Below are 24,964 nucleotides of genomic sequence, written 5' to 3'. Positions count from 1 at the left end.
TGTAGGCCTAAACTACACCGAGGAGGAACCAGCGTATTTATAGCAAATTACTCGTATGAAGCAAAGGACTGAATGTACTTGTAAATTGACTTAATATAATATATTTTATTTTAGCAGGAAAGATATTACAATTCATATACATATCCCAGTCAAATTTGTATTTATTTTTCCCAAGGGAAAGGTTCAAATAAAAAAAGAAAACACATACATTTACTACATATATACACACACAGCAAAAGCACAGCCTCCATATAATTCATTTCATAATAAATAATAATAATAATAATAATAAATTGACATTTTAACATCTGCTATGTGTTCTCAAAACGGCCATCTCAGCACTGTTCGGTTCAGCACTGATGGAACGTCCAACTGTTTCATCATGGCCCCCCTGCCAGTGCAAATGCAGTCTTAAATAAAACCGCACAATCATTAATCTTATGATGATCTAGCTTGCTAAAATTTCACTCTTCATTAGAGCTAAATCAATAAATTTTTTTGTCAGGATTTATGATGAAATATCGTTTTCGCTTTCTCACCTCCCTTCGCCTTCTATCCCTTCCTTCCTTTCTCCCCCACATACGCATGCATTCACACACATACGCGACCCCCTCCCCCCTTCCATAATTGTCTCATCTCCCTTACCCACTCTCTTCTCTACAACAAACATGGCCGCTAAATCTGATGGTGCACCCGTCTCGTTGCGAAATGACATCCTGCCCGAGTGCCTGCCCGGTTCAGATCAACGTTCGCCTCAGGGCCACCCTGCTAGGAAGCGCTACTCGCTCCACGACTGCAGTTGGACGCTATGTGCCCTTTTGGTGTTCTTTTCGGACGGGGCCTCAGACCTGTGGCTGGCAGCGGACTACTACCTCAGGCGGAACTACTGGTGGTTTGCATTGACACTGGTCTTCGTGATCGTTCCATCTGTGGTGGTTCAGGTGCTGAGTTTTAGGTGGTTCGCCTATGATTATTCGGATACCAACGACAGTAGCACAGCCGCTGCAGCAGTGGTCGCAGCATCGGGCGCGGAGAGCCATTTCACCACCAAGGACAGCGATCAACGGGGCGCTGGCCGCGATGCTGAGGTCGGGACATTGCCTACGACGGGCACTATGGGAAGAGCCCGGGGCTGCTGCAGAGCCTTTATGTGGCTCTTTCAATGCTTCATCCATATATTTCAGCTAGCACAGGTCTGGAGGTAAGATCACTCATGCTCTCTCATACACGGATACTGTACTGGCTTGAGCGTGTGTGTGGTTTTGTGTGTGTGTGTGTGTGTGTGTGTGTGTGTGACAGGATTCAGCTAAGATGGTGATCAAAGCATTCTAAAAGCCCTAGTAGCCCTACTAGACTACTATGTCTGGGTTTGTTATAACAGCTCAATCTTGACCTAATTGTTAAACGAATTTCCTAATTTAAGCCTTTTCCCTACAAAATTAAAGTCATCCAGAGAGAAGGCTACTGTATTCACAATGGGCCCGATTCCGACTTAGGAATTTACGCCTTTCCTACACACTTCTCAGTAGTTGGTATTCAGATTTACACAAGAGATCCACATAGCACGTTGGGGGCGATGAAACAATGACCACGTTTACATGCACACCAATATCCCGTTAATATTAGGGATACTCAAATATTTGTTTTTTACTTGACACATATAAACATAATAATCCGTTTACAATAACCCGAAAAAGCTTGTATCCCAGTTATGAGAAACCCGGATAAGATGCCTGGGATATGCTGATCTTAGACGGGATACTGTGGCATGTACAGTCGTGGTCAAACGTTTTGAGAATGACACAAATACTAATTTTCACAAAGTCTGCTGCCTCAGTTTTGATGATGGCAATTTGCATATACTCCAGAATGTCATGAAGAGTGATCAGATGAATTGCAATTAATTGCAAAGTCCCTCTTTGCCATGAAAATGAACTTCATCCCAAAAAAACATTTCCACTGCATTTCAGCCCTGCCACAAAAGGACCAGCTGCCATCATGTCAGTGATTCTCTCGTTAACACAGGTGAGAGTGTTGACGAGGACAAGGCTGGAGATCACTCTGTCATGCTGATTAGGTTAGATTAACAGACTGGAAGCTTTAAAAGGAGGGTGGCTCTTGAAATCATTGTTCTTCCTCTGTTAACCATGGTTACCTGCTGCAAGGAAACACGTGCCGTCATCATTGCTTTGCACAAAAAGGGCTTCACAGGCAAGGATATTGCTGCTAGTAAGATTGCACCTAAATCAACCATTTATCGGATCATCAAGAACTTCAAGGAGAGAGGTTCAATTGTTGTGAAGAAGGCGTCAGGGCGCCCAAGAAAGTCCAACAAGCGCCAAGACCTAAAGTTGATTCAGCTGTGGTATCGGGGCACCACCAGTGCAGAGCTTGCTCAGGAATGGCAGCAGGCAGGTGCGAGTGCATCTGCACGCACAGTGAGGCGAAGACTTTTGGAGGATGGCCTGGTGTCAAGAAGGGCAGCAAAGAAGCCACTTCTCTCCAGGAAAAACATCAGGGACAGACTGATATTCTGCAAAAGGTACAGGGATTGAACTGCTGAGGACTGGGGTAAAGTCATTTTCTCTGATGAATCCCCTTTTCCGATTGTTTGGGCATCCGGAAAACACCTTGTCCGGAGAAGACAAGGTGAGCGCTACCATCAGTCCTGTGTCATGCCAACAGTAAAGCATACTGAGACCATTCATGTGTGGGGTTGCTTCTCAGCCAAGGGAGTGGGCTCACTCACAATTTTGCCTAAGAACACAGCCATGAATAAAGAATGGTACCAACACATCCTCCGAGAGCAACTTCTCTCCACCATCCAAGAACAGTTTGGTGACGACCAATGCCTTTTCCAGCATGATGGAGCACCTTGCCATAAGGCAAAAGTGATAACTAAGTAGCTCGGGGAACAAAACATCGAAATGTTGGGTCCATGGCCAGGAAACTCCCCAGACCTTAATCCCATTGAGAACTGACAAACTCCAAGCATTGATTATGCAAGAATGGGCTGCCATCAGTCAGGATGTGGCCCAGAAGTTAACTGACAGCATGCCAGGGCGGATTGCAGAGGTCTTGAAAAAAAAGGGTCAACACTGCAAATATTGACTCTTTGCATAAACTTAATGTAATTGTCAATAAAAGCCTTTGACACTTATGGAATGCTTGTAATTATACTTCAATATACCATAGTAACATCTGACAAAAATATATCATAACACTGAAGCAGCGAACTTTGTGAAGACCAATACTTGTGTCATTTTCAAAACCTTTGACCACGACTGTAAACGTCTTATCCCCTTTACTGGTTTTCTTTGCGGTCTGCACAGGCTCTGTTTTGCATATCATTGGTGTTGTGTGATGTTTCCATCTGATTGTCAAACAAATCACTTCAAAAAGTAGGCTACCTGCACAGTTGCATCCACCATAATTCCATAATAATGTATTTTGCTGATACTCCGTACTGGACCATATAGCCTACTGGCTACTTTCACCCCTCATTTAGACAACTTTCTGCTTATAATTTCCGACATTTGATAGGCCATATGAGAATTTCCGACATTTGGTAGGCAATTTGTTTGTCAACTATAGTTAGATACATGCAGCTTCTCTTCTGTCATAACATCTTGCCCCAGAAGACTAAATAAAGTAGTGCTCACCAGGATAATGTCTTACATTAATATAATTAATACATTAGTAATGTAATTAACACCAGTAAAGTTGTCCGTTTCGTTTAGGGACCTGGGAGAAAACGCACTAACTCCAAAACAGTGGAAGGATTGGTCCTGTGCAAAATGTCATCAGTTTGAGTGGTTGTAAGGAAATGAAAAAGCTCTGAAAACGATGAAACATGTTCCCTGATAAGACTTCAGTTTGTCTTGGGTGCATATTTATGTGGTTGAAATAATGTCTGCTTGCATAACAGTGTCAAAGATAACACATTACACTTGTTTTTGCATTTTCTCAAGAGATGCTGAAAGAAAGAAATAATATTTCTCCACTCCTGTTCCCAAGACAAAATTAACATTTGTTGTATCATTTGACTGCAAGAAATGCATAATTCTGCAGGAGTTAATATTATATTATGCTATATGTGAGAGGTTATAGGCCTACAGTTAGTGTCCATATTTCAGTTACTATTCCATTTAACCCATATTAACTTAAATGAGGAATATTCAGTTTATTCATTGATACAGGGATACTCCTGAGTGGGATATCAAAGGTAAACAGCTTATCCCGAATAAGACCTTAAGCGGGATATGAGCTACTATCTAGAATACTGTGCACATGTAAACGTGGTCAGTGGAAGCCCATTCATTTTCAATGAAGGATGCGAAATGGGCGGGGGACCATTGGGCGATGCAAGCATGGGCGAGAAATGTGAAACGGGCGGGACCAAAGTTGTGTCTCTCTACACATACAGAGGGAAGCCTGGCTTCCCTTGGCATCCATGAATACATGCCACTACATGTCCCAAATTATTGCACAACATTGGCCTAATATGATCCACTAATGCTAGCGACCCTCAGGAACTGTTTAAACGGATGTGACAGAGGAAAGAAAGGTAAATGGAATGGAATGATGCAAAATGTAAGCTACACATTAAAGAAAACTAACACCAAAGTGGCAGTTATAAATATATGCGGGTATTACTTCGCTTGGGTGTCAAAATGTAATCCATGCAAATTATCCATTTAAATGTTAACTAAATGTAATCGAAAATGTAATCTATGTAATCCCCAAAAGTAATTATTTATCATGAGAGGGCCATAAACAATAACTAGTAATGCTGCATACTCAAAGAAAGGTTGAAATCGCACCTTTCTGCTATAAAATAGTTATAAATTGCTGAGTTGTAGTCAATTTTGAGGACACAAGCTGAAGTACACAGTACAAATATTAAAAAAATATGAAATATTTTATACGATGTATTTCCTATTCAACAAAACTGTATGAATAAGGCTTGAAATGACTTAAATGCTTTCTAAATATAGCATAAGCAAATTCTAAAATGACTAACTATAAGATTTCACCTTCCTTATAACTGTAAAATACATATTTGTATGTTTAGTGTTAGATCAAATTTGCATATTTTCTAAAGGTCTCTCTTGATCAAAACGTCTGCCCCCATCCCTGTGAACATATCACAGAGCTCTAGGAACTCGCCTTTCATCTCATATTAATATTGTCCATCTTTGATAAACAGATTAATGGCTATAAATCGATCTCTTAAGGTGGTACCATGATGAAACCATTCTATCCTGCTGCGCTACGATGTAATGATTGCAGGCATGTGCTTTGTCAGTGGCTGTGATGTAGGGTTCAGCCAGGAGTTGATGGACAGTTGGAAGAGCGAATGAAATGGTAGGAGGGACATCCCAGCTTCAAGTGGTTTCAGATTTCACATCCTACGTCACACAGGCTCAGAAAAATTACTACTGTGTACGTGTGAACCAGGGCTATCACTCAATGCAAGCCATTTCGATATCCACTACGGTATCCACAGATCGATTTACAGTGGCTTGTTCACCCCCCTTGGAATTTTTCCTATTTTGTTGCCTTACAACCTGGAATTAAAATAGATTTTGGGGGGGTTTGTATCATTTGATTTACACAACATGCCTACCACTTTGAAGATGCAATAATGATAACTATTCCCCCCCCCCCAAAGTCAATACTTTGTAGAGCCACCTTTTGCAGCAATTACAGCTGCAAGTCTCTTGGGGTATGTCTCTATAAGCTTGGCACATCTAGCCACTGAGATTTTTGCCCATTCTTCAAGGCAGAACTGCTCCAGCTCCTTCAAGTTGGATGGGTTCTGCTGGTGTACAGCAATCTTTAAGTCATACCACATATTCTCAATTGGATTGAGGTCTGGGCTTTGACTAGGCCATTCCAATACATTTCAATGTTTCCCCTTAAACCACTCAAGTGTTGCTTTAGCAGTATGCTTAGGGTCATTGTCCTGCTGGAAGGTGAACCTCCGTCCCAGTCTCAAATCTCTGGAAGACTGAAACAGGTTTCCCTCAAGAATTTCCCTGTATTTAGTGCCCTCCATCATTCCTTCAATTCTGACCAGTTTCCCAGTCCCTGATGATGAAAAAACGTCCCATAGCATGATGCTGCCACCACCATGCTTCTCGGGGTGATGAGAGGTGTTGGGTTTGCGCCAGATATAGCGTTTTCCTTGATGGCCAAAAAGCTCAATTTTAGTCTCATCTGACCAGAGTACCTTCTTCCATATGTTTGGGGAGTCTCCCACATGCTTTTTGGCGAACACCAAAATCATTTTTTTCTTTAAGCAATGGCTTTTTTCTGGCCACTCTTCCGTAAAGCCCAGCTCTGTGGAGTGTACGGCTTAAAGTGGTCCTATGGACAGATACTCCAATCTCCGCTGTGGAGCTTTGCAGCTCCTTCAGGGTTATCTTTGGTCTCTCTGATTAATGCCCTCCTTGCCTGGTCCGTGAGTTTTGGTGGGCGGCCCTCTCTTGGCAGGTTTGTTGTGGTGCCATATTCTTTCCATTTTTAAATAATGGATTTAATGGTGCTCCGTGGGATGTTCAAAGTTTCGGATATTTTTTTATAACCCAACCCTGATCTGTACTTCTCCACAACTTTGTCCCTGACCTGTTTGGAGAGCTCCTTGGTCTTCATGGTGCCGCTTGCTTGGTGGTGCCCCTTGCTTAGTGGTGTTGCAGACTCTGGGGCCTTTCAGAACAGGTGTATATATACTGAGATCATGTGACAGATCATGTGACACTTAGATTGCACACAGGTGGACTTTATTTAACTAATTATGTGACTTCTGAAGGTAATTGGTTGCACCAGATCTTATTTAGGGGCTTCATAGCAAAGGGGGTGAATACATATGCACGCACCACTTTTCCGTTATTTATATTGTAGAATTTTTTGAAATAAGTTATTTTTTTCATTTCACTTCACCAATTTTGACTATTTTGTGTATGTACATTACATGAAATACAAATACAAATACATTTAAATTACAGGTTGTAATGCAACAAAATAGGAAAAACGCCAAGGGGGATGAATACTTTTGCAAGGCACTGTTTAAGCAAAAAATAAAAATTAAAGGGACCTTACACCTAAGAGGTTTTAAGAGGGCACACAATTAAAATTCTGAATAATGGCACAGCTATTTATAGCTTATTTCACTGTGGAAATACATGTCATGTTGATATGATTTTCAGTTTGCTTCCATATGGCTGGTTTCACATTTCTCTCCAGGGATCATAAGGAAAAATAATCTAAAACAATTGCTATGTGTATTTACAATCCCTTTCTCCAAATCGATTACTAATTTACCTAACTCTTTATCAATAGCTCTTATCCATTTATAAATTATATTTCATGGAGAATGCTGTTATTTCTATCAGAAACAATTACAGTGGGGAAAAAAAGTATTTAGTCAGCCACCAATTGTGCAAGTTCTCCCACTTAAAAAGATGAGAGAGGCCTGTAATTTTCATCATAGGTACACGTCAACTATGACAGACAAAATGAGGAGAAAAAATCCAGAAAATCACATTGTAGGATTTTTAATGAATTTATTTGCAAATTATGGTGGAAAATAAGTATTTGGTCAATAACAAAAGTTTCTCAATACTTTGTTATATACCCTTTGTTGGCAATGACACAGGTCAAACGTTTTCTGTAAGTCTTCACAAGGTTTTCACACACTGTTGCTGGTATTTTGGCCCATTCCTCCATGCAGATCTCCTCTAGAGCAGTGATGTTTTGGGGCTGTCGCTGGGCAACACGGACTTTCAACTCCCTCCAAAGATTTTCTATGGGGTTGAGATCTGGAGACTGGCTAGGCCACTCCAGAACCTTGAAATGCTTCTTACGAAGCCACTCCTTCGTTGCCCGGGCGGTGTGTTTGGGATCATTGTCATGCTGAAAGACCCAGCCACGTTTCATCTTCAATGCCCTTGCTGATGGAAGGAGGTTTTCACTCAAAATCTCATGATACATGGCCCCATTCATTCTTTCCTTTACACGGATCAGTCATCCTGGTCCCTTTGCAGAAAAAACAGCCCCAAAGCATGATGTTTCCACCCCCATGCTTCACAGTAGGTATGGTGTTCTTTGGATGCAACTCAGCATTCTTTGTCCTCCAAACACGACGAGTTGAGTTTTTAACAAAAAGTTATATTTTGGTTTCATCTGACCATATGACATTCTCCCAATCCTCTTCTGGATCATCCAAATGCACTCTAGCAAACTTCAGATGGGCCTGGACATGTACTGGCTTAAGCAGGGGGACACGTCTGACACTGCAGGATTTGAGTCCCTGGCGGCGTAGTGTGTTACTGATGGTAGGCTTTGTTACTTTGGTCCCAGCTCTCTGCAGGTCATTCACTAGGTCCCCCCGTGTGGTTCTGGGATTTTGCTCACCGTTCTTGTGATCATTTTGACCCCACGGGGTGAGATCTTGCGTGGAGCCCCAGATCGAGGGAGATTATCAGTGGTCTTGTATGTCTTCCATTTCCTAATAATTGCTCCCACAGTTGATTTCTTCAAACCAAGCTGCTTACCTATTGCAGATTCAGTCTTCCCAGCCTGGTGCAGGTCTACAATTTTGTTCCTGGTGTCCTTTGACAGCTCTTTGGTCTTGGCCATAGTGGAGTTTGGAGTGTGACTGTTTGAGGTTGTGGACAGGTGTCTTTTATACTGATAAGTTCAAACAGGTGCCATTAATACAGGTAACGAGTGGAGGACAGAGGAGCCTCTTAAAGAAGAAGTTACAGGTCTGTGAGAGCCAGAAATCTTGCTTGTTTGTAGGTGACCAAATACTTATTTTCCACCATAATTTGCAAATAAATTCATTAAAAATCCTACAATGTGATTTTCTGGATTTTTTTTTTCTCAATTTGTCTGTCATAGTTGACGTGTACCTATGATGAAAATGACAGGCCTCTCTCATCTTTTTAAGTGGGAGAACTTGCACAATTGGTGGCTGACTAAATACTTTTTTCCCCCACTGTAAGTAGATGCTTTTTCCACTTGGAACTGGTAGGTTCTCTGGACCTTATTCATGGTTTCCTCACACATAAATGTGGTGGAATTATTAGGGAATTAAATCAAGGTCAGAATACCATGTATCTGTAGACACACCTTCATTTATTCCATCTACACCCAAAACAAATAGCAGGTGAATAGCAAGGTCAGAATACCCATAGAGAGAAAAGTGCATAAAAAGATAATGAAGTTCCATTTACCCATGCTTAAATCGGGTCGGAATCGGGCCCATTTTAGTATCACTTTGATGTAAGGAGGGTAGGCTCCTCCCTCCTCACGAGCTTCTAGGTCAATAATCTTCTGGGGAAAATCGTCTACTCATCCACACCAATCGCCTTATGAACACAAAAATCCATTTTGTCTTCCATCATTTGAGTGAGAAAGTGTCTGGGTCTTCTGGGAGATGGGTCTTTCCTATGCTATGTATTTCCTAACTATACCATGTATATCTCATGTGGAAAAGAGGCTAGACATGTTAGGAGAATGTAACAAATATATCTCAGTCTCATTGCATTTCATACAGATCTATTGTGGCTCTGTAGGTCACAGATACAGACGGAGTAGTCTTCAGAATCAGCCATAGTCTGTGATGATTGGTTTTGACAGGCTCTAGCTGCTGCCTGGTAGGAAGCTGCTGTAGTGGGAAGAGGGGTAAGCTAATTATATTGACAGCAGCCAGTGATATGGACCTCAAAGGCAAATCATTCATTCTCTGTTTCTTTCTATTCCCCACATCTCTCTCTCTCTCTCTCTCTCTCTCTCTCTCTCTCTCTCTCTCTCTCTCTCTCTCTCTCTCTCTCTCTCTCTCTCTCTCTCTCTCTCTCTCTCTCTCTCTCTCTCTCTCTCTCTCTCTCTCTCTCTCTCTCTCTCTCTCTCTCTCTCTCTCTCTCTCTCTCTCTCTCTCTCTCTCTCTCTCTCTCTCTCTCTCTCTCTCTCTCTCGCTCTCGCTCTCGCTCTCTCCCTCCCCCTGGGACAGAAAGTAGTTTACATAGTTAGGCAACTCTGAGGAGTCTATTGAAAGTCTCTGAGGCAAAGTGGAATTAGCGGTAAGGCCATTAAAGTTGTTGTGTGTGCTCTGCTCTGTGCGGCTGCTCTCGGACTGACATGTCTGTGCATTAAAGAGGATTACCATGTTTTACCCTCAGATGTTAACTCAGGAATGAGCTGTCAATGATGCACAGACAGACAGGTGCACTGGGATAGAGGCGAGGAGAGGCTAATGATGCTGTTCTGGACAGCAAAGTCCAGAAAAGGATGCTTTTGGATCACTTTGAATGAGCATCATCATCAGTGGGCAACTATAGCATGCATTCATGTGTGTACTGTGTGTATATGACAACCCTAGGCAGAGGAAACCAGAACAAAAAGTGTTATACTAACTCCTGGTTCACTGGGCTCATTGAGATACTGTAGTGTAGGGCTCTGTTCTGTCCCATGATCCCATCATCACTCTAGCCATCACCGAGACACATTTAGTTCCTGTTCCACCACCACAGAGAAACACTTCTCTTTCACACAATCAGTCGGAGGTAATAACATGACAAAAACAGTCACTGCATTTCACTACATTTAGAGAGGTCAAATGAGAAAGTATCATTTTATATTGTCAAAGCGATCACTTCTGTAGCCTGGAGAGGAAAGGGTGAAGTGACCAGACCCGATTCATGCTCAGTGGCACTCTACCAAGAGATGACACACCATTACCAGTTATTCTGTCTGGATGAAGTGACAGCTCCCAGGCTGTCTGGAGAGTTTGATGTTCAGTTGCTAGAATGAGGCTGGACTGAGGCTGCAATGAGCCATCTGTCTTGGGATGGTGCTGGCATGTGGATGAAACAGATTGATATGGAGCGTCTCTTGATAGCTGGGATTCTTCTCTCGCACAAATGATGACATCATTCTAATATCATACTCATGCCTTTCCCTCTCTGTCCCCATCACCCCACCTCCTTCTTCCCCTCTGATGTTCCACAGGTATGTCCATGCCCTGTACTTGGGGGTGCAGAGTCGCTGGCGTGGGGACCATGAGCGTCGTCACTTCTACTGGCGCATGATGTTTGAGAGCGCTGACATCAGCATGCTGCGTCTGCTGGAGTCCTTCCTGAAGAGCGCCCCCCAGCTGGTCCTGCAGCTAAGCATCATGGTCCAGGCCAGCCAGGTCCTCCCGCTGCAGGGTGAGTCACGGTCTGAACACAAATACTGACCTGAACCTTAATAATTACTAGTGACATCACCATCTCAAACTCCCCCATACAATCCACTGTGACAGCCTATCCTTCACATTGACACGTCCTTTACCTAACTAAATCACTCACTAGTGACATCACCATCTCAAACTACCCCATACAATCCACTGTGAAATCCTTCACATTGATGGCAGGCAGTCTAGCGGTTAAGAGCATTGGGCCAGTAACCGAAAGGTCGCTGGTTTGAATCCCTGAGCCGACTAGGTGACAAATCTGTTGATGTTCCCTTGAGCAAGGCACTTAACCCTAATTGCTCCTGGATAAGAGTGTCTGCTAAATGACTGAAATGTAAAAAAAAATGGATATGTCCTTTACCTTATTAATCACTCACTAATGACATCCCCCATATAATGACTTTACAACTGCCAGATTTTCAATCCACGCAGTTAGTCACCATTGTTAATATAACAAAAAAATCCCTACACACAGAGAGGGGAAAAAGCTGACACACATTCCAGCATACATACGGTTCTCAAAAGCAGGGATGGGCAACTAGCGGACAAATTTAAAAATTTTGCTTAGGGCCCCCAAAAGGTTAGGGCTGGCTCTGACTGCATGTGTGGGTATGGATGTGGGTACGCAGACCAGTGAGCCACTGCGGCCCCTAAGGAGGAGTTCATTTTTTTGTGGCCCCCACCCCCATCAAAGTTGCCCATCCCTGCCCTAAAGCATTCCTTAACCTACAATAGAGCCTTCTGCTTCACATAAGACTCAGCAGCGTTCTCGTGACAGTCAGCACATTTTACCCTGCTCAATCTTGATTATTCTCTCTCTCTCCCTCTCTGTCTCTCTCCCTCTTTCTCTCTCTCCAGGCCTCTCAGCATCTGCCTCTCTGGTGTCCCTATCCTGGATAATTGCCTCCTACCAGAAGGTTCTGAGGGACTCCCGGGACGATAAGCAGCCTATGTCCTACAAGGCCGTCAGTGTGCAAATCCTGTGGCACCTGTTTACTATCGGAGCCCGTACGATGGCCTTCGCCCTGTTCGCCTCCATGTTCCAGCTCTACTTCGGTATCTTCATCGTGGCCCATTGGTGCATCATGACATTCTGGATCATTCAAGGCGAAACAGACTTCTGCATGTCCAAATGGGAGGAGGTCATCTATAACATGATGGTCGGCATAGTGTATGTTTTCTGTTGGTTCAGCGTGAGGGAAGGGCGCACGCGCTGCCGTATGCTCATCTACAGTGTGGTTGTATTCATTGAGAATGTGGCACTCACCACATTCTGGTATGTGTACCGTGGCCCACATACCTCTGACTTCAATGCCCTGATCATGGTGTGCATGGTGGCCAGTAGCTACGCTCTGGGCACCTTCTTTATGTTTGTCTACTACTGCTTGCTCCACCCTGACGGTCCTATCTCAGGGTGGGGATGGGGGGTACCAGAGGAGGTAACAGTGGAGTCCTGCCTTTCCCCAGCTTCCTCTCTCCCTCCAGATGTAGTGGCCAGCCCCCCCAGGACCCTGCAGAGGACTAAAGGGGGAGACCGTGAGCAGATGGGAGGGGCTAATGCAGACGTGTTTCTGGTACGAACACTTAAAAGAGGAGCCAAGCCAACTCTCCCACCCCTCGCCCCTAGGACAGAGGGGCCAGTCATCCGTATAGACTTGCCCAGGAAGAAGTACCCTGCCTGGGATGCCCACTTCATCGACCGTCGGCTGCGCAAAACCATCCTGGTGCTCGAGGGTGCTGCTCCGGTCACACCAAGGATCCAGTACCGCTGTCTGGGCTCACCCACAGAGGTGATGGAGTATGAGACCACGGTGTGAACTGCAGAGAGTGCTGTTACTCAACTGGCTGTCAGCCAGCCGGCAAAGCCCCACAGTGGCACACAGCTGACTAACTCTCTCTGAGGGTCAGTTCTGCTCTAGTCCCGCTCTGTCACCCCTCTGTGCTGTAAAGCATCAAGAATACACTGGCAGGGAGAGGGGGAGTGTGTGCAAAGGTTTTCACATCAAATGTCTGGGATAGAAAGACACAATGTCTGATGTGGCCTAAGTAGGTGACTAGGTGAGGTTTGTATTTTGGTGTCGTGTCAGTATCATTTCTCCGGTTAGGGGGATGGTACAGGGAGGGTTATGGGCCAGGGGTCAGAGATCAGAGGTTAGGGATCAGTGAGAGTGCAGAGGGACACAGAAAGAGGTGCTGGATAGTAGTCAATCAGAGGGAAACCATCCTCAATGGTGCTCCAAAATAATGTCCTCTCAAGCAAAGGCAAATACCATCAGAGACAATACCTAAACATTTATGAATACCTATGACAATATTTCTGTTAATTTATTATGATAATACACCATAACAATAGATAAGTCACGTGGTTAATACATACCCATCTAATGGAGCTACTGGAACAGGACATTTTGACCTGAAGATGACAATGGAAGATCTTACTGCTGTGTGTCATTTGTCATAGCTATTTATGCATGTTTAAGTAATCACAAAGCCTTAATAAGTGGTCTAAAATCCATAGGACAATTTCTAAAGAGAGAGAAATTGAAAAAATGTATTGAGATGAATGTTCAATACACTATGACAATAAACATAAGGCTGGATACAGAATGTGCAGGATTGCAGTACCATGGATTGCTGTACTATGTCTAACTTGTCTGGACTCTGGATGCCCTGTAGAAAATAGTTTAGATATCTTTCAATCTTCATGATAATGATACAGTATGTGCTTCGTGTGTAACTAGGTGGTCATTGCTCCATAAAGAAATGTTCTATCTGTCTAACACTAAAAATTGAGTGTATCAACTTGAAATCCAGAAGAACAAGACAGAAACATTATGTGGCTGAGAAGTGGAAACAAGGTTGAAACTGGGAGCATTTGTATAGGAGGTGTGTGCGTGCGCGTGTTCGTGCACATTTGTATGTGTATGTTGTACATTGAGGTTCATATGATATTGTGTTGTAGAAAGATGATGAAGCTTTAGTTCTTAAATGCTGTCTAGTTAACTCAATTATCCTGCTAGCACTGCGATGAATACAATATCTCCACACAGAACCATCAACACAGCCACAGAACTATGAAGCCACGGCTCCATGTTGGTGCTAACTGTTGAGTCTGTGTATAATACCACAGCTTACCTTATACAGTGTTCTGGTCTGGATTCATCCATCAAACCATACTGGTCTGGCTGGGCTGTACCTCAAATACACATACCAGAATGAAAGCCTTAAACTGGTCATGCCAGACTGTTGCTTGCAGAAAAAAAGAACAACGTTTTTCATTATGTTGTTATTGGGAAATAAAGAGCAATGTGTTTACCTTCTCCATGACCAATTCATTCTTTCAGTGTGTGATTTTCAGAAACCAAATGCAACCACAGTTATCCAAAATATAGCTAATTATCCAAAATAAAAATGTGGGAACTGGAAATCCAGATTTCAGGTCAGGTAAATACAGTTATCCAAATACAGTAGAATGGTTTAAATGTGAAGCAGACAATCAGATAGAGGGACAGCGAGGGGGAGAGAGAGGGAGAGACAGACAGATCTAATTATTCTACTAAAGTGACAGATTATTCTGATTAGATTGCCCAGTGGTAAGCAGCTAAATCCTGTCTCATGTAGAAGTAGATCAGTGGATTATGAAACACTACCCCGCTGGCTGCTGGCACCTGAGCCCAGGCAGAGGTCATTGGGTCAGGTGGGGCTTTCTCCACAAAATTATTTAAATGTTTACCATCATAATTTTCAACAGAAAGTGGTTCACTTCCCAGCCACTCCCATATCATTTACACTCCCATCTGTATTAATTTGGACAGTGAAGCAAAAATACATGTACATTTGGCTCTATAATCCAGCATTTTGTATTTGAGATAACAGGTTTCATATGAAGCAACAGTACAGAATGTCACCTTTTATTTGAGGGTATTTTCATACATATCTGTTTTACTGTTTAGAAATGAAAGCACTTTATGTATCTAGTACCCCCACCAAAACGCTAACCTCTCACCATTACCAATAACAGGGGAGGTTAGCATTTCTCACTCATCATTATTCAGGATTAATTCATGAATATCCATAATCATGGTAGCATCCACATTTTAATGTAGAAGTGTTCAGAAACATCTTCTATTCTTATTTAAAATAAAAGTGACTCCAAAATTACACAATACATTATTTACCATTCAGTTCCTACTGGGCAAGACATTATCCGAAACACAACCAAAACAAACTGCAAATGCATCCAACAAGAGCTTGTAGAGTCACAAGCTTGATGTAGTCATTGCGTGCTAAGAATTTGGGACCAAATACTAAACTTTTGACTACTTTAATACACTAGAAGTTCATTTTTCCAAATAAAACTTATTCAAAATGGGGGGACTAGATACATAAAGTGATTTCTAAACGGTAAAACAGATATATATGAAACATTTGATCTCAAATCCAAAATAATAATAATAATATGCCATTTAGCAGACGCTTTTATCCAAAGCGACTTACAGTCATGCGTGCATACATTTTTTTTTTGTATATGGGTGGTCCCGGGGTTCGACCCCACTACCTTGGCGTTACAAGCGCCGTGCTCTACCAGCTGAGCTACAGAGGACCACAGTATAGGGACAAAATACTGGAGTATAGGGACAAATGTTAGCTTCGCTGTCCAAATAAATACGGAGGGGAGTGTAGGGGCACAATATTGAAAATCTGCAGCACAATGTAATTCAATATGAATCATCACCAACCTAAGTATAGTAGGCTATTATGAAACAGATCCCTATACTATAAATTGGTGATTAGGCTGAAATTAGTACATTTTTTTTAGTCATTTTAGCAGACGCTCTTATCCAGAGCGACTTACAGTTAGTGAGTGCATACATTATTTATTTATTGTATTATTCTTTTTATACCCCCCGTGGGAATCGAACCCATAATTGATAGAAAAATCTATTGGATAAGATTTCCAAAGATGTCCAAAGTTTTGCTGATTAAATGCATAGGGCCGAATGTATTACAATACATTGACTACTATGCATCTATCCGTTGTTCCAATGTACTATTATTGTTATTATCTGTTGTTACATTGGTGGAGTTCGTTTTGCATGGCCCGGTGCCGCGGGTGAATGGCTATTTCACTTAAGGTCCAATGGAATGGTCTTAAATATGCGAACTCCGCTCACCCGGGGCTCCGGGCCATGCAAAACGAAATCGAACAATGTACCTATCAGTTGTTACAATGCTTCGCCATCAACTCACAGCCAATCCGCTAAGACTAAATCGTACTCATTTCAATAATGATACGTTTGAACCAATCAGTTTATGGTGGGCGTGGAGAGGTCCTCTCGCCGGCTAAATTCATTCCTCATTCCGCACAATCGTTCCATTATACTAGAATGGCGACTGCTGCCTTTGGTCGTCAATGTACAACAGGAAGTAATACTGCCAAATCACACAAAGAACACCTGAGAAAAGGTAAGGATTCACGACGGAGACAGGCGGCTCTTTTGTTCCTCAACAACATATCTTTAGACGGAAGGCCTTTGTATCATCTCAGTAATGGAAACCACGGTCAAAGGGAGGCCGCCGAGCTCCGAAGTCGAGACGCCACCGGGGCACAGGCGACTAGACACCCTCTTTTCTCACCGAGTATCTACGGAACCGTCTCCCTTGTGGCACCCTCCTTGGCCGGTGGCGCTGCTACTACTGTGGCGGGGATTGGGGGACTGAGTCCAGTCCCTCCTAATTTGGGCATGTCTACATACACGGGCTCAAGTACTGCTGTTGGGTGTAGTGAGGTGTTTTTTGAGGGTGTAGACCCCATGGTACCCCCAGATACCCCTCTGTCCCCCACCTCTGGACCTCAGACATTCAATCCAAGTGCCAAATCATCATTTGTGCTCCAGACTCAGAATTCCGTGCCGGGGGATACATATCAAAGGTGGGAAATATTATCTAGCTACTACATTTTTGTTATAGGGTGGTAATCAATAAGCGATTAATCTGTCATAATAACCATCAGTCACGACTAGGTGTTATTCACCCTGCTTTTGTAATCATTGTAACAACATTGTCTATTTCAACGTTTGACAGAATAGGCCTGATTTATAAAGGTGGTCTATTTACTTCCGCATATTTCATTTCATTTCATTATAGAAATCTACGATAACTCAAATGGCCACAGACTAGACCTTACTTCGAAATTGTAGTTGTTATTTAGAAAATCTATTTCCCAAAGCAATCATTAGAAAACGTCTTAATTGTCAGCTGCCCCATTGAGAAAATCTTATCTGCCTGTCAGTCCTTTAAAAACCATTGGCAGCTACAAGTGTAGCTGAGGAACGCTCAACTCTGTACTCCAGTATCAAGGCAGAGTTGAGTTTTGGTTCAAGAAGTTGTGCAGCACTTGTAGCTGAGAAACGCTTAGCTGCTTTTAGCAACGCTAGTATGTTACACTAGCATTGCTAGGAATTAGCTTGTAAAAAAAAAACGAAATAGCCCGTCAGAAGCGAGAAGTTAAATAAAATAGGGTTGGTCCTTATGCAGGGTGGAAATTGGTCGCGCGATTTACTAGCAACAAGTCATACATCAGTCGAAAAATGTCAATTCTGAAAACGCTTACCTGTCCCAAAGTTTGTCATGTACAACCGCGTTCCTTCCGCGGGATCCGGAATTCACACTTGTAATAAACACTTATCGAATACAACCACCAACCCTTTCCTAATTTGTTGCTCAACTCAGCGCGAATGCTCATGTGCAAATTGAATCTCGGTTTACATCAAGGACGCTACGTGAGCAACACAAATGAGAGAAAGTCGGTTTTATTCGATACATTTTTATAAAAGAAAAAAATGAATTTCAGTAATACGCGGAAGGACCGCGGTTGTACAGGACAAACATAAGTACTGTAGGCCTACAGGTAAGCGTTTTCAGAATTGAACTTTTTACAAGGTTTGACTGATGGTGACTCAATGTTGTTACTAGCAAATCGGCGACCAGTTATCAAAACTAAACTCTGCCTTGATAAAAGAGAACAGTTGGGCGTTGCTTTTAACGCTAGTATTTAAACACTAGGGTTGCTGGAAATAAGCGTGCAAAAAACGGAATAGTCAGCCGGAAGCCAGAAGTTAAATAAAACACTATTTTAAATTGCTCTGTCCATTGTCTGTATGCTTGCTCCTTATGCAGGGAAAAATCAACAACAAAAAAAACATAATGGAACTTAGAATGAAACATAATTTCAGAACGTGGGTCTGTTGTAGCCCATGCAGTTCCTCATCAAGGTCAGTTCCTCTCCTTACCTCGTGTCCCCCACAGGTTCTTGCTTTTTTTGTGCAGGTATGGCGCACGTGCAGGACTTTTATTTTGACATGAGGTTAGCAGAGAGGAAGTTCGTATTAAATAGACCCATGTTTGAAAAGTCTGTTTAATTTATGTTCTATTGGATGTTTTTTCTCTCAATTCCCGCCCTGCATAAGGACCAACCATATGGACAATCGGCAGGGCAGTAAGTTTAAATATAATTTTATTTAACTTCTCGCTTCTGACGGACTCTTTCGTTTTTTTTACAAGCTAATTATTAGCAATGCTAGTGTGTAAGATACTAGCGGTGCTAAAAGCTGCTAACCATTCCTCAGCTACAAGTGTTGCACAACTCATCACTGAATTAAACTAAAGTTTCATACAATTATCTGATAGTTCTTACATATTTTGTTGATATTGGTTTGTTTATTTTAACATTCTCTGTAATGCTGTGCTTTGTGTAAACATTACATTTAGTGTTGTCAGACCCTCCTGTGTTATCATCTCACCCTCGCCTCCCGCCACCACATCGGTCTTGCTCTGCATCTTACCTCTTCGTCATTATCTCTGATCATGTTTAGAAAAACAGACATATTACTTCAACTCCCTCTCACACAATATTGTGATTTTGACATTATTATTCAGATATGTGATTTAAAGGAATCTACAAGGCCTTCCTTCGTTTATTATTTCAAGAAAATGGTTCATTCTACCTCTATATTTGTCTACCTCCATATTCTAAAACTCACTGACAAATGATATGGTACTGCTGCTACCTGTTGGTCCAGACATTAGACATGACTAATATTGACGTTTAATTGACAATTATTTTTATGTGTTCTCCATTTTGTCTTAGATCACGGAATCATTCGGGCTCTCCAGGACCTGCAAGGGTGGCCAAGAAGGTCCACTTTATCAAGAATATGAGGCAATACGACACAAGAGGCAGCAGGTGAGTTTAAGTAGTAGATGATGGCGCAGGAGATGTGTGGAGTAAACTGAGTATTCTAATGAAATGAACAACCAAAACAAAACGTATAAAGCATTCTTCTATAGGCATTTTAGTCACCTCCATGACATACAGGAAATTCGTTTATTGCATTGATAAGCATAGCCTTTATAGAGAAGAGGGAAGAAGATTGCAAATGCCTTATGTGTTTTCCATTAAGTGGCTTTACAGCCAGTGCAATACTAAGCCTCGCTGCAATGCAAACTCATAAGTTTGGCTTTAAACTAAGAGACCTGCTGGAACTTAGATAACTCACTTAGCTAGGCCCTTAAACGAGTAACAGAAGGACTGTGTGGATTGCAACAGTGAATTTAATCAAATCAAAACACTAAAGGGGTGTCCTGTGAAAATATAACCCTCCCTGGCAATAACAGTAAAATACACCTTATGTAAAATGAGACTGAAATATCATGCTCAAGCTGCACCCAACCTATTCTCTCTCTATTTAACTTAGTCTCTTACTCAATGTGTTTTTTATGAATGAGGAACCTGGGTAAGGCCTATAGTGCTACGGCTACAGCCTAGTCAGGTTGTCTTCGAAAGAAAAGTTTCCCAGGAGACAAAGATAAGACACACATTCTTCAAATCTTATCTGTTTCATCAAGGCAAATTGTTTTAGAAGCACTCTCATTTCTCCCTACCTGAAAATTACTTCATCGTAGACAATATAACGTCCATAGTCTCACGTTTGCATGTGTGTAATGTTTTCCTGAACTAGGTGAAAAACAGTGTTCATTGTTTGCAGTAACTTCTTTGTTGTTGTAAAATCGCAAACGGACGTGGCCGTTTCACCATTAAAGATTCCAGCTTTAACGTTACATGGGTATTATTTAAATTATGCGATGTAACTGAATGTCTAGAATTAGAACAACATTCAAATTATAAAAGTTGGCCCAACTCTCAAAATATGCAGTGCATTCGGAAAGTATTCAGACCTCTTGACTTTTTCCACATTTTGTTACCTTACAGCCTTATTCTAAAATTGAATAAACTATTTTTTCCCTCAGCAATCTACACACAATATCCCATAATGACAAAATAAAAACAGGTTTTTAGAAATTTTAGCAAATGTATTAAAAAATAAAAACAGATACCTTATTTACATAATTATTCCGACCCTTTGCTATGAGACTTGAAATTGAGCTCGAGTGCATTGTTTCCATTGATCTTCCTTGAGATGTTTCTACAACTCGATTGGAGTCCACCTGTGGTAAATTCAATTGATTGGACATGATTTGGAAAGGCACACACCTGTCTATATAAGGTCCCACAGTCGACAGTGCATGTCAGAGCAAAAACCAAGCCATGAGGTCAAAGCAATTGTCCGTAGAACTCCGAGACAGGATTGTTTCGAGGAACAGATCTGAGGAAGGGTACCAAAAAAATTCTGCAGCATTGAAGGTCCCCAAGAATACAGTGGTCTCCATCATTCTTAAATTGAAGAAGTTTGGAACCATCAAGACTCTTCCTAGAGCTGGCCGCCTGGCCAAACTGAGCAATCGGGTGAGAAGGGCCTTGGTCAGAGAGGTGACCAAGAACCTGAGGGTCACTGACAGAGCTCTAGAGTTCCTCTGTGGAGATGGGAGAACCTTCCACAAGGACAACCATCTCTGCAGCACTCCACCAATTAGGCCTTTATGGTAGAGTGGCCAGACGGAAGCCACTCCTCAGTAAAAGGCACATGACAGCCCACTTGAAGTTTGTCAAAAGGCACCTAAAGACTCTCAGACCATGAGAAAAATATTCTCTGGTCTGATGAAACCAAGATTGAACTCTTTGGCCTGAATGCCAAGCGTCACGTCTGGAGGAAACCTGGCACCATCCCTACGGTGAAGCATGGTGGTGGCAGCATCATGCTGTGGGGATGTTTTCAGCGGCAGGGACTGGGAGATTAGTCAGGATCAAGGGAAAGATGAACAGTGCAAAGTACAGAGAGATCCTTGATGTAAACCTGGGGCGAAGTTTCACCTTCCAACAGGACAACGACCATCATTTACCACAGGTGGACATCTTTCCATTCTAAATGAACTAATATGGTAGCTATATGACTTGCCTTTTTATTTTATTGTCTTACATTAGGATAGCATTGTGCCATCAGTAGGAGTAGTAACACCAATGAGACATTTTTGGTTATTGAGGATTTTCTTAACTGGAGGCCAATGTCTGGGCGACCCGACCCATTTAGTGGTGTGTGACTATAGCTTTTGTTTGTGTAGACTGACACTGCGGATGTTCTGTGTGCCTGTACTTGTTATCTGTGTCCTGCAGGATCATGATGATTTGTGCCAAGCGGTCTCTATGTGCTGCTTTCTCAGTGCTGCCCTATGGAGAGAGTATTCACCTCAGGTACAGACACAAAGCCCTAACCAACTAGAGCCCACCTCTGTCTCGCTATATGACCCAGCCATCCTCTCGTGTGTCCTGAATCGCCATCAGGAAAGGAGTTGTGTTATGATGATCACAGGTTTTAATGTGGAGCTGCATAATAATTATATAATATAATATATGCCATTTAGCAGACACTTTTATCCAAGTGACTTAGTCATGCGTGCATACATTTTATGATGCATGATGGTGACATGAGTAGTTTCTCTTCCTGCCCACCCAGTGACCCAAAGCTGGAGGCTCAGAGACAACAGCTGTCCTCTGGGGTGGTATCTGACCTGTTCCCTGGCCTGGAGGGCCTGAGGGTGGAGCTAGGTGCATATGGAAAGGTAAGGTTGAACTGGAGAGTGTAATTGCACACTGTTTGTGCTTTGTGTTCGTTAACGTCTGTCTCTTTCCTCATCAGACGGTATCGTACGCCCAGTTCCTTTTCCCCACTAATGCCTTGGTGAGGCCAAAGAGCAGTGGAGCACTAGAGCCCAGCACAACACAGACCCCCCTGTCATGTTACCGAGGCAACGGCCAGAAGAACTACACCATCCCGTCTCGACTCAACAGCACCATAGGACAGGACCAGAGTAAGCTCCACTTCGCTATAATTGTTTTTGCAATTATTACTGTTGTCTTCTCATTTAAAATCATTTTTACAGATATAGAAGACCTGGCAGACTATGATCCCTACCTACTCAGTGACCCTCAGTGGCCTTGCGGGAGACACAAGAGAGTTCTTATATTCTCATCATATGTGGTAATCATTCATACAACATTCTACATGTTACACACACCTCACCACATGACTTTGTGACTAGACAATACATCACATCACACACTGACAGTCCAGAATGCCCTGATTTTGTACAGTAGCACCATTATAAACATAAAACAATCCATATTATAAAGAGATTTTCTGACAAGTAAACTTTACCTCACATAATAAACATTGCATCATAATGCAATCTCTATGAATAGGATGAAAGCAAAGTTCTCATATTTATCTTGTTCCCTGTCTTCCAGACGACTGTTATTGAGTATGTGAAGCCGTCAGACCTGAAGAAAGACATGAATGAGACGTTCAAGGAGAAGTTCCCCCATATCAAACTGACCCTCAGCAAGATAAGAAGGTGCACAGTGCATGAACACATTGTACTTTTTTTGTCTACTGTCTGTATCATTCTCTGAAAATCACATTTGTATCTTTGTCTCCAAACCATGCATTTACATATGAAAATCCTGCATATCTGCCTACCATACACACCCATGTGTAACCTATAACCGCCCTCCTGTTTGACAGCCTGAAGTGGGAGATACGTGCAGTGGGAGAGGAGTGCAGTTTGCAGCCGGTCACAGTTGCCATGGCATTTGTGTACTTTGAGAAACTGGTGATGCAGGGCCGCCTGAACAAGCAGAATAGGAAGTTGGTGTCTGCAGCATGCGTCCTACTGGCAGCCAAGATCAGCAGTGACCTGAAGAAGCAGGAGGTCCGACAGCTGATTGACGTGAGTGAAGTAGTTTTTTCACATTTGCATTTTAGTCATTTAGCAGAGGCTCTTATCCAGAGCAACTTACAATCAAGTAGCACTCCTAACATACAATTATATTATTCAACCCACCCCTTTGAGCATGGCATACATTTTTAAAGAATTAAAAATACAGTACCTTGTGTTTTAAAATGTATGGATAATTTTGCTCACATCAGGATCACTTGAATGAATTGAATTGTTACAGAGCATTGGGCTGTATTGTAGGAGGTTGTCTTCTTGTTCTTAGCCCCCCCTCCCCCCCCCGCCCCCTCTCTCCATGGTTGAGCAGAAGCTGGAGGAGCGTTTTCGTATAAACCGCCGGGAGTTGATTCCATTGGAGTTCCCTGTCCTGGTTGCCTTGGAAATGGGGCTCTACCTCCCTGACAGCAAGGTCATGCCGCACTACCGCAGGCTGGTGAAGCAGGGCTAAGCTGGAGCCTGGAGGTGGCCCAGAGAACTGGCCTGGGCCAGTGGATATTTAAGTCCTGATGATATTGATTGGAAATGCTGATCCTGGTGTAGCAGGCCAGCCCAGCCTACATGCCCCTTATTCAAACGGAGGAGGAAAAAAAACTGTTTAGGTACTCAATATTTATTTTTAATTCTTGATGTATTCATAAACATTTATTTTGATTGAATGCAATACAATATCTTAATAACTTGATATGACAATATCCAATATAATATCTTGGTATTATATTATTATTATTTCTGGGGTGTGTATGGCATTCTGATGTGAATATTTTTTTCATAGAAGGGTTCAAAACCATGTTTATTTGTACAAACAGTACACCTTCAATATTTACTTAAGAATAGCTCCAAAACTGAGTGTAGGATGGCAACCTGATGGGGGTGTCTGTAAGAACACACAGAGAGGAGGGTAGCCGTTGGACTTTATTATTGTCTAGTTGAGGTATTTTGGTCTTGAAGGCATTGGTGCTCGGATGAGCGGCAATGATGGGTTACAGGTGATCAGATGTAGATGGTTTTAGTTGTCAATATACGCATCTGTTGGTCTCCATTGGTTTGGTTGCTTGTGAGAAGAAAGCTAACGAATGCAGGTGAGAGCACAGGTGGTTGTTATGGAGGTTATGCATGCTGTTTGATGGAGGTGTGTGGCGACTGAGGGGCAGGCTGGGCCATGGTGAGGAGTTTTTTTTTAATGCTTTATTGAAGAGATGATAGTGTTGGAAAGTCGAGTGGGGAGTTAAAGTGGTGGGTGCTTATAGTTGTCCTATTTCACACATGTGCAAGTGGGCCGGATTCGAACCAACCATACATGTGTGCCGGGGTCAGCGGCTGTAACCGCAGGACCACACAGGCCACCGAAGTATGAGTTTTCTAAATTACATGGACCTAAAAGCAGCAGGCCAAAAGGCATCTTTGTTGTTCAAAGTAAAAAACGATTAAAAAAATAAAACCAGATTAAGACTCGCAACGCATTCAAAACGCATGATAGCGCTCTATGTTAGAGATGTTACAGATCACATTAAATATGCTGCTTGTTCCTTCTAA

General features: G+C 42.5%; 2 protein-coding genes across 6 annotated transcripts; both read left to right on the top strand.

The window, feature by feature from the left end:
• The first annotated feature begins 257 nt into the window (after window positions 1–257).
• LOC121538059 (XK-related protein 7-like) lies at window positions 258–14,549 on the top strand. The gene is made up of 3 exons (XM_045206846.1): window positions 258–1,201; window positions 11,017–11,216; window positions 12,101–14,549. Exons 1-3 carry the CDS (start codon window positions 669–671, stop codon window positions 13,057–13,059), a joined length of 1,692 nt encoding a protein of 563 aa, XP_045062781.1. The 5' UTR covers window positions 258–668; the 3' UTR covers window positions 13,060–14,549.
• A 2,075-nt stretch (window positions 14,550–16,624) lies between these two features.
• Window positions 16,625–24,964, top strand: LOC121538061 (CDK5 and ABL1 enzyme substrate 2). Of its 5 annotated transcripts, XM_041845810.2 has the most exons (9): window positions 16,625–17,174; window positions 19,392–19,487; window positions 21,813–21,890; window positions 22,153–22,258; window positions 22,336–22,507; window positions 22,580–22,677; window positions 22,944–23,050; window positions 23,221–23,425; window positions 23,739–24,964. In XM_041845810.2, exons 1-9 carry the CDS (start codon window positions 16,630–16,632, stop codon window positions 23,877–23,879), a joined length of 1,548 nt encoding a protein of 515 aa, XP_041701744.1. In that variant the 5' UTR covers window positions 16,625–16,629; the 3' UTR covers window positions 23,880–24,964. The 5 variants fall into 5 exon arrangements, with proteins under 5 accessions (XP_041701744.1, XP_041701747.1, XP_041701743.1 ...); XM_041845813.2 differs by having other exon boundaries at window positions 16,625–16,708; window positions 22,336–22,677; XM_041845809.2 differs by having other exon boundaries at window positions 22,336–22,677.

Source organism: Coregonus clupeaformis, chromosome 24, assembly GCF_020615455.1.
Source record: "Coregonus clupeaformis isolate EN_2021a chromosome 24, ASM2061545v1, whole genome shotgun sequence".
Taxonomy (NCBI): Eukaryota; Metazoa; Chordata; class Actinopteri; order Salmoniformes; family Salmonidae; genus Coregonus; species Coregonus clupeaformis.
Note: the sequence above shows the minus strand (reverse complement) of the source record. Positions and strands in the feature narration are given on the sequence as shown.

Excerpts from the sequence above, each read along its gene's own strand:
- LOC121538059 (XM_045206846.1), top strand. The coding sequence starts at position 669 with ATGGCCGCTAAATCTGATGGTGCACCCGTCTCGTTGCGAAATGACATC. Across the intron at positions 1,202-11,016 it reads CAGCTAGCACAGGTCTGGAG|GTATGTCCATGCCCTGTACT; the intron begins GTAAGATCACTC and ends GATGTTCCACAG. Across the intron at positions 11,217-12,100 it reads CCAGGTCCTCCCGCTGCAGG|GCCTCTCAGCATCTGCCTCT; the intron begins GTGAGTCACGGT and ends CTCTCTCTCCAG.
- LOC121538061 (XM_041845809.2), top strand. The coding sequence starts at position 16,630 with ATGGCGACTGCTGCCTTTGGTCGTCAATGTACAACAGGAAGTAATACT. Across the intron at positions 22,259-22,335 it reads AGCTAGGTGCATATGGAAAG|ACGGTATCGTACGCCCAGTT; the intron begins GTAAGGTTGAAC and ends TTTCCTCATCAG. Across the intron at positions 23,426-23,738 it reads AGGTCCGACAGCTGATTGAC|AAGCTGGAGGAGCGTTTTCG; the intron begins GTGAGTGAAGTA and ends ATGGTTGAGCAG.